General features: G+C 36.7%; 1 protein-coding gene across 1 annotated transcript; it reads right to left on the reverse strand.

Annotated features, from left to right (window-relative positions):
* Positions 1-562: 562 nt before the first annotated feature.
* Positions 563-6,425, reverse strand: LOC108666074. The gene is made up of 8 exons (XM_018152887.2): positions 6,002-6,425; positions 5,649-5,804; positions 4,138-4,322; positions 3,378-3,531; positions 2,880-3,053; positions 1,931-2,072; positions 1,291-1,713; positions 563-684 (listed from the first exon to the last, which is right to left on the reverse strand). The coding sequence occupies exons 1-8, from the start codon at positions 6,263-6,265 to the stop codon at positions 563-565; spliced, it is 1,620 nt and encodes a 539-aa protein (XP_018008376.1). The 5' UTR covers positions 6,266-6,425.
* Positions 6,426-9,227: the final 2,802 nt, after the last annotated feature.

A 9,227-nucleotide genomic window follows, 5' to 3' on the forward strand; every position in this document is an offset into this window, starting at 1 on the left:
AACAAATTGAATATGTCAAAACGAGGCAATATACATGTACCTTAAAATAATCAAAACCATTACATACCTTAACAAACATCTAACTAAAAGGTGGCATAAGATTAAGAAGAGAGAAATGCCACAGATCTCGGTAAATTGCTGAGATTCTGAACAGAAGATCTATGATACAGACTTGAGAATTGCGCTACGTTAGACGTAGATTTACTTAATTCTAATGTACAGAGAGACAAATTACGACGTCGTTGAGTATTACAAAAAGAATTTATGTGTATAACCTAAAATTGATCCGTTCGAAATTCCACGACTTGTAACAGGGAAACGAAAATTCAAATTTGAAAACTTAGGTGGAATCGCGATACGTTACGTGTGGCACCGAGAATGTAATCCTAGGAGTAAATGTCAAATAAAGACATATGTACTAATTAAAGGAACTGCTTAATTTTAAATGAAATTATTGTTGCGAATAGGACAGGAGTTCACGGTGGCCCTATGCTACAAGACGTTCACAGCACGTTGTGGTTTCAATCTTATTTCAATCATAAAAAATAGTATTTTTAAATATTCAAGAGTCCTTGAGCTCCTCTACAGCGCGTAGTCGCTCCCCGCCGCTCGTCTCGTGCACGCACGCCTGCAGCAGCTGCGCCATGTGCACCGCCACGTCCTGGGGCGCCGAGTGAAGCAGACCTGGCATCATAAATAATATGAACATTTTATATTATCTTCAAGAGCTTCACTTCGGAATTATGATCAAATTGTTATCTATTGAGGTATCGAATGTGGAACTTTGATAGTCAGATAATAAAATGCGAGGTTGAAAAATGTGATGCCGATTCTGCAGCAAGACCTAATGGGGTTTACTTCATGTAATCAATTGTAGAAAATTATCTTTTATAAGATAATTCCAGTTGAAAGGCAATTATCATTTTGGTTTGAGTTATTCATAATTTAGTAGCCGGCTACAGTTTCCAACATTTCTGGTACGTTAACTCGGTGTTAGCAACCCTCATCATTCTCATCTCTAAATATGAAAATTAAAGTTTGCTCCAGCTTCCACCACAGGTCCAGAGCCCACCAGTCACATTCTTTACGACTGCCAGCGACGCCATATCTTCACTTTTGATCGTCCGCTTCATCTGCACTGTGAAGTGAAACTTCCAGCGTGCGTCTCGTCTGGGGTGGTAGCCTTAAGGTAGGACCCAGTATACTTTCAACTCGCAATGAATAAGTTTAAACAAATAAAAATGAATGGAATTAGGTCTATCATGTTTATCAATGAATAATCTTACCAACCTTTAACTTGCGAGCTACGGCGCCCCTGCAGCTCCGGGAAGAAATTCATGCCGTGATGCTGCGGATCATCGCTGAGGACGAAAGCACAAGCGCTGGCGTACATGAAGTGAGCAAAAAGATCCTCGTGCGCGCACGTGTGAGCAACACTCGGCGCAACAGCTAACGACCGACTGCCCGTGTATCTTCGCTCCACAAAGTCTTCTTTGAAACTCTGCTGCTGTTTTCTCCGGTTGTTGTATATAGTTTTATCAAGACTAGGCTTGTTGGGGATACTGTTTGTGTCTCGATGGCTGGAGGATGGCTGCGGTTTAGCCGTTGAGGGAACATGGCTGTCAGCCATAATCAGTGCAAAGAGTTCACTGAAGCATTTGCTGTTGCAGACCCGCCCCAGCGTATTGAGGTCCTCTTCGGTGCCGTACTCGCCTATCAAACCATAAAAATTTCAAAAAAGTCTAGGGAAGGATATACATTTTTTAGTAAAAATTAAATTTTTTCAATCTATCGCATACCAGGACATTACAAACTACAAATGCAATACAAATCACAAAAGGAAACAATTGAATTGAGTAGCTATTTCAGCACTTATAATAATGAGGCAGGACCTCTAGGTGGGCCTTTACCACTCTACTGAAATATTCACCGGAGGCGCCCATGCTGAGGGCGCCCTTGTCGATGATGGCGACGGAGGCAGAGTCGCGCAGCAGAAGCTCGCCGTCAGCCGCCACCATGAGTCTCTCTGGCGACCACAGGCTTACAAACACCAGCCACTCATCCGAGCTTTCCTGCAATGTAACCATTCAGAAGGCGCTCAGGTATCAATTCCGGATAAACGGTAAACATCATGAGCCTCTCAAGGCTGTGTGACGGGGATTGTAGCGATAAACCATGAGCCTCTCTAGCGACCACAGGCTTACGAACACCAGCCACTCCTCCGAGCTCTCCTGCAATGTAACCATTCAGGAGGCGCTCAGCTATCAATTACGGATAAATAAATGGCATGAAACACACATGATATATCAACTGAAAATGTCATAAATCAGATCTTGACAAAGCAAACAAATAAAAAAAAGACAGAACTAAGTTTCTTTAAAAGTACGACAGCAAACGAATTTGTTTATAATACCTACAACAGATAATGCAGAGTGAATAATAGAAAGCTCTAGAGAATGAACGAGTATATATATGGGTCGTTGATATATCAAAGAGCTTCAGTGATGGTTCATAAGAAAATAAATTGGAATATAATATGAAATGTTGATCTCACCAAACAATGAAAACGTCTGATAATTAGTAACATGATAATAAAAATACCACTGAGCACAGGCAAGCATTTCAATACAAAAAAGCTGAACCAGACCAGAATATTTCAAAAGATTTTCAGCTGAAAGGCAGTACTACAACGAACTAAAAAAAATCATAAATCAGTATGCAGAGAAACAAATTAGAGACTTAGCAGTTTTCTAGGAAAGTTTCGTTCCGCGGTGAGTGGTAAACCACTTGAGCCAATTTATAAATGTTCTCAATATGCAACATGAATGCACAAAAAAATCATCAGATTCACAATCGAGGTTAAAAACTTCTTAACCCACAAGCATATCCTCGACCATGCCGAGCAGCTGAGCCCCCAGTGCGGCTCGAGCGCTCCAGGTGTCGTCGAGGAGGTCCACAAGAGGCGTGAGTTTCTCGCGGCCGCTGAGCCACGCTCGCCCACACGCCCCCAGCGCTCCTACTGACGAGGGGCTCAGCTGTAAGCGCTCTGTCATCTGCAAAACATTAATTCATGTTTCTTTGGTAAATGAGCAGCATGCTGGTGTGTGGCAGCTTCTTGTGCACTTGAGAAGTAGTAGTTTATAGTAATGAAAACCAACATTTTCTACTTGGTGAAACCGTGAAATGTAGGTACCTATTGCTAACATTTCAAATTCTTTTCCACATTTTTGAAGCTTTTTGAATTTGAAATAAATTAAAAATTGAATTTATTTTGAGATTGAATTCAAATTGAAGCTTTTGCCATAACAATTTTACTTGTATTCACTTGAGTGTCATGCAAATTTTTTGCCCCCACATAATGAAAATAACAGGGGCACCTTTTGCACAGCAAATCCTGGAGCTACAGCAAGAGCGGTGAGGAGGTTGAGTTTGTCGGAGGGAGTGGGCACACTGCTGCCTGTGCCTATTGGGTCTGAAGCAAACGCTGCTTCCAATATTGACAGGGACAGTGGAGTAGAGCACATCAACAACCTGAACATTAGATCAAAAATTGTAAAAACCTATATTGCGGGTATTCATAAATAGCTGTTGAGAATAATTTTAAGGCAAGAACTGTAGATTTCAAAAATTTAATGATAAGAAGGAATTTTTTTCTCTTGGCCTAGTACCGGTACTTATAAATACCAAGTGATTTTTTTATCATTTTCACATGCTTCTAATAAAAGGAGTTAGATAATGAAATTTGAAACTATGATTTGATGCACAAAAAAGAAAATCTGTTTCATTTTGAAGCAAAAAATTATTAATCTTGGAAATTATTCCATTTCAGATGTGTATAGTTCTGCTGAAATTTGTTTAGACAGCATCAAGTAATCACCTAAAGTTAATAAAGAAATTTTTTTAATCAAGACTTGTGAAACATGAATATAAATTTTTGGTAATTATATCAAAGAACTCTCAAGAAAATCATGATCAACATATAATTCAAAAGTTAACATTTTAATCACGCCAATCATTTAATCATTTAACATTTAATCATTAATCATTCAACATTTTAATCAGCACCAAAAGTGCTAACCATGATTAGTTGGAATTATTTCAACATGAGAATTATATGAAAGCTTTTGGAGAACTCACGGACGTTGGTAGATATTTTCCCCATTGGTGTTGATGAAACTGAGGGCCACTGAGCTGGAGAGAGCCTCAACTGAAGTGATATAGGGCCATCTTGCAGCTGCAAGCTTAACGGTGCAGGAGCCAACACTAGCACCGCTACCACACAGAGTTCTTGTAACATGTTCCAAGGCACCACTGTCAACTACCTGCACAGAAAAAATACCATGAGAAAGCAACTGAAATTAAATAATTAAAACATGTAACAAAAAATAAAATAAAAAAAATCATTGAACCTCATAATACACAATACCTACACTATTAGAAAACTGAAATTTCCAGAGTAAATTTACAGAACAAACTTGAACTTTGCAAATTTGAAATAATGTAGTATTCCTGAATCAACTTGATGTGAATATCATAGAATATGTTTCCAAGACAATAGATGTCAGTTATATTTTGAAATGAGAAACTGATTTGAATTGTTATTCACAATGCAGATGATAATTAGCTAATTGTTTACCAATAATATTCAACTAAAGTGATCCCTCACTCTAATCACTGAATTTATTTCAAGTGCACCATCAATCAGCTACCTACAGCTCATTGGATGACAGTTTAATTCACATTAATGAAATTTGGAAAACATACACCTAGTTAGTTCAATGAGATACCGTACCTACATATTCAAGTGATAAAGCAAATACCTACACAAATAAATTTTACTTTTGTATTTATACATTGGAAATATCAAAATACCTTTAAAAACAGGAAATGGAAGTTTTATTCATTTTACCACATTTTCTTAGCTTTGTTTCCTGTCTGTCTGTCTGTCTGTCATCATAAATTCAGACCTTAATTTAGAGCTCTTCTGAACATCCTAGAAACTTGAAATTTGACATACCTACATGCTTATGCTGCCTAACAAATCAAGATTTGATCATCAGAAATGATAATTAAAAAAAAATTTAGAAAAAAATATAAAATAAAATAAAGAAACACTAAAAATTCATGGTTTAGAATTGAGTTTTTTCTCAAACATCCATACTTGCCAACCCTGGAAATTGATTTGAATTGCTAAAATTGCTAACTAAAAAGTAGAAAATAAATAAATATAAAAAAAAAATATTTATAAAAACCATGTTTTTCTGGTTTTTACAAAACTAAAAATAGTGGAATAAAACAAATAAAAAACTTATAAAAACCACATTTTCTTAACGGACAAAAAAGAAAAACATTTACTCTTACATAACATTACATAACATTTTACATAACTTAAATGTTATGTAAGAGTAAATGTTTTTCTTTTTTGTCCGTTAAGAATAAGTGGTTTTTAAAAGTTTTTTTAATTCGTTTTTTTCACACATTAGAATATTTTCCTTTAATTTTTTTAAGCGGGTTTTACTTAAGGTACGTAGTTCTGTATCGTCACTGGAATGTTTTGTGAAAACATGCCCTCAGAACATCAGACACTCAATTGTAAGCAAATTAATAAAAAAAATTAGATTTAAATGAGATGGAGTAAGGAATCTCACCTGTAGCCTAACTAAATGTTTCACACCAATATTGGCCATATATTCAACAGCCTGTGTCTCCTCATCCAGCACCCCTTTGGCTGATATGAGGCTCAAGAAACCAGAACTTAGATCTTCACAAAGATCTGATCCCAAGCAAGCAGGACATGACCTTTCCTGTGGTCATAAAATTAAAACAAAAATTAAAAACATCAGGAGTTTTCAATACTCTAAAAAATATACCTCCACTTTTGGCACAAATGAATTCAAGTAAAACTTGACTCAGCTCTCTATTTCATACTAGTGATATAAACCTATGCTGATAGTTTGAATCACAAAAAAATGCATAGGTAGGTACTAAATTTATTACTCACATTGGCCAGGTTGATTAAAAGCTGGCTAAGATTATGTTTGTGCAAGCCAAGATCAGACTCAGATACTTTAGATAATCTGGGTCCTTCAACTGAAGCAGCTTTTCTGTTGATTGACGAACTATGCAGGAGAGATGGATGTTCTTCAGTTTCTCCTAATTTATATTTTGAGCTGTATGACAATTGGCTCAATATGAACAACAGGACCAGCAGGAAAGCGCCAACACCAGCAAGCAGTTTGCGGTAATAAACTCGAATGTTAGGCATTTTAGCCTCATGAAAGCTCTCATAAGGTCTTTCCAGATTTTGTTTAATGCACCACTTGATCTTACAAAAGCAACATGTGATCTTAAAGAAAAAACATTCAAAGCATTTTAGTAACTGAAAAGGCCAAGAATTAGGATCAGGTCACCTGAAACAAATAAATTAGCGACATACCATAATGACATTTTAGTGACTCAAGCCGTCAATATATTATTGAGATCAAATTACCAAGCATTGAAAGAGTATGTATTGAATTCTGTCATGAAATATATGTACTTTTCAAGTCATGACTAGAGCTTTCCTACCATTTTTGGCGCCTTGAAATTCCTGCTATATGAATTAGTACTTTCTCTTCTATCTAATTATTAACATATGTACATAATTGAGCCACATGATTCCACATGTACTATACAAAATTTCTCACTTCTGAGTCATGAAATTTTGTTCATAAGTATGAAAATTCCAATCTTGATTGAAGGTAGTCATTTTATTCATCAAGTAAAAAAGACAATAAAATTTTTGACAGAAAAACATTCATATGAATTTATCTTGATGCTGAAGCAAATTAGGTGGCAATGTTTAAAAATAATCTACAGATACCAAATCAATTTGAAAATTATTCACCATTTTACAATTCAGAATGAGTAACTGAGTCATGACTCCAAGAGTTACGGTACCGTCAACCGGGGCTACTCGGGACAGTTATGAGCATTTTTTTGTTAATAACTGTTAATAACTTCTTATGATGAAACATTTCATAAACAAATTTAGGCTCATTTTATAGCTTTTTGCGAGGGCTATCCAATGGCATCGTCAAAATATTCTATATGCTATTTGTAAGGTGCCAGAAGCGAAAAAAAAGTGTCCCGAGTAGCCTCGTCAAACGGGGCTAATCGGGACACTTGCAATAAAACTTAATTTTAAAACTTTTACAGCATGCAGAGTGTACTCACCCATTACAAAAAGTACTCTGAAGTCCTCCTCTTTCATTGTAGATGATGTAGAGGTAGAATAAATGACATTTTCTGCGATTTTTACTCCGTTTTCCTTTATTGAGATGATATTACCATAAACATTAATTACTGTCAACTGGGGTGACTTTGGCCATGATTTTTTATTTTGTTTTGCAAACAAAAACGGGGTCGTAAACAATGGGGTCATAAACGCCGGGGTTCTAAACGCCAGGGTTGTAAACGAGGTCATAAATGCCAGAGTGACTTTGGCCATTGCTTATGACCCCCGCTTTGACCATCATTAGGAACAGGGCTGAATCCCCCAGTTGACAGTACCGTATTATTGATGGGATATTACTGCATTATTGATGCCATATTACCATATCCATGAACATGCCATTGAGCATTTACAACAACCTTGTTCACTGCAAGCTTCATATCAGCAGCCTTATAGCATTTTTTCTGTATCTGTAAGCTTACAAGACGGCTTGTAATTTGTGTGACGATAAGTGAACTTTTATTGCTCAGCGAGGTAAATGTAATCAATATTTTTTGTTTTTAATCAATTTTTTTCTTAACTGGAGCCTTTGCTAACTGAGATTCTACTGTAAATGCACTTTTGGGGGTGTCCCGAATAGCCCTGGGGGGTGTCCCGAATAGCCCTGGGGGGGTGTCCTGAGTAGCCCTTCCGTGCGAAAATGACCACCATTTTTTTTTGGAATGAGATAGGCAAAATCTGTCAATTACGTTTTCAAGCCAACACCTGGGTGCAACTTTTATGTAAGTAAAATTTTTTAATACAGTGAATTTTTTTTTACTGCAGACCTTAGCAGAAGTAACTTTCCAAAATATCATTTTTCACCATTTTTTTCAGGAATTTTTTAAAGCTAGTGAATGTAGTATTTTGAACTTCCCTTTATACTACATAGATAGGAAAAATGTTGATGTTTACACCACTATATTTAGTTTTGCAATCTTCCAATTAGTTTTGCTACTAAAACAGTTTTACGCCGTGTCGGAGGACTGCCCCAAGTTACCCCGCCTGTCCCAAGTAGCCCTGGTTGATGGTACTACGGTACATTGCTGCACGGAATGGATATTTTTTATCGACAGCTGTCACGGTTCTTAATAGATCCGTCTGATCTACTGTTCCATTGTAGATAAACCTGAGGGGTTTTGGTTTGTTAATAAATTTTCTGAATAACAGATTAAATATTCATTGGCCAGGGAAGGATAATGACAAGACGTGTATCTAAGCATAAGTTTTAAAAAGATAGGTTCATGGATACACTAGATAGAAGTTACAGGATCAAAGCACAGTATATGCAGTAATTTTGGAGATAGAGTGTAACAACACTGAGTGTTAGTATGAGTGCCGGAGTCTAGAGTTAACTGCATGGCTGCAGCTGAAGGCTGTCTGCCTAAGACTCGCCTAAGACTCACTAACCGTGCGCTATCCCAGCTTATATCCGCGGTGGCCCGCGAATAGTGACGTCACAGAAGGTGACGTAATAGTCAGTAATGACATCAATCTGGGACACATCCGCCCACCACAGCTTGAAGCGTCCTCGCTTCATTAATATAAAGCAAAGCTAATACATAGGTCAACACATCAGTGTCATGTGTACAAGTTTCTTAACAATGATCAAAATTGTTAATTACAATGAGACTGGATGTTAATCATCAGTGCTTAGATTAGGCATTAATTAATTTGGCATTAATTTCAAACCTAATTTTTTAGAAATAGGCTCAGTTACTAGAGTTTGCATATGTCAACGGACATCATAGTAGTAACATAATTTTACATAGAAGTTCAATGCCGGTTTTCTGGCTTTATACGCTCAAAGATACAGTTTGTCACTTGGCAAGAAGAAAATACATTTTCATTGATTTCTATTTTTAGAGAACCCTGTAATAGCCTATTCTTAGGTTTATTATGAACTGCATTGGACCATTTTGCAAGTTCATTTAGAATTAATGACATAAAAGCGGGGTGTTCATTTGCGTTATGT

The sequence above is a fragment of the Hyalella azteca genome, unplaced genomic scaffold (genome assembly GCF_000764305.2).
Source record: "Hyalella azteca isolate HAZT.00-mixed unplaced genomic scaffold, Hazt_2.0.2 contig15844, whole genome shotgun sequence".
NCBI classification, from domain to species: Eukaryota; Metazoa; Arthropoda; class Malacostraca; order Amphipoda; family Hyalellidae; genus Hyalella; species Hyalella azteca.

Coding starts and splice junctions, on each gene's coding strand:
- LOC108666074 (XM_018152887.2), bottom strand. CDS start 6,265: ATGCCTAACATTCGAGTTTATTACCGCAAACTGCTTGCTGGTGTTGGC. Junction 3,532..4,137: donor GAAAATATCTACCAACGTCC/GTGAGTTCTCCA, acceptor TCTAATGTTCAG/GTTGTTGATGTGCTCTACTC. Junction 1,714..1,930: donor CCTCAGCATGGGCGCCTCCG/GTGAATATTTCA, acceptor ATGGTTTGATAG/GCGAGTACGGCACCGAAGAG.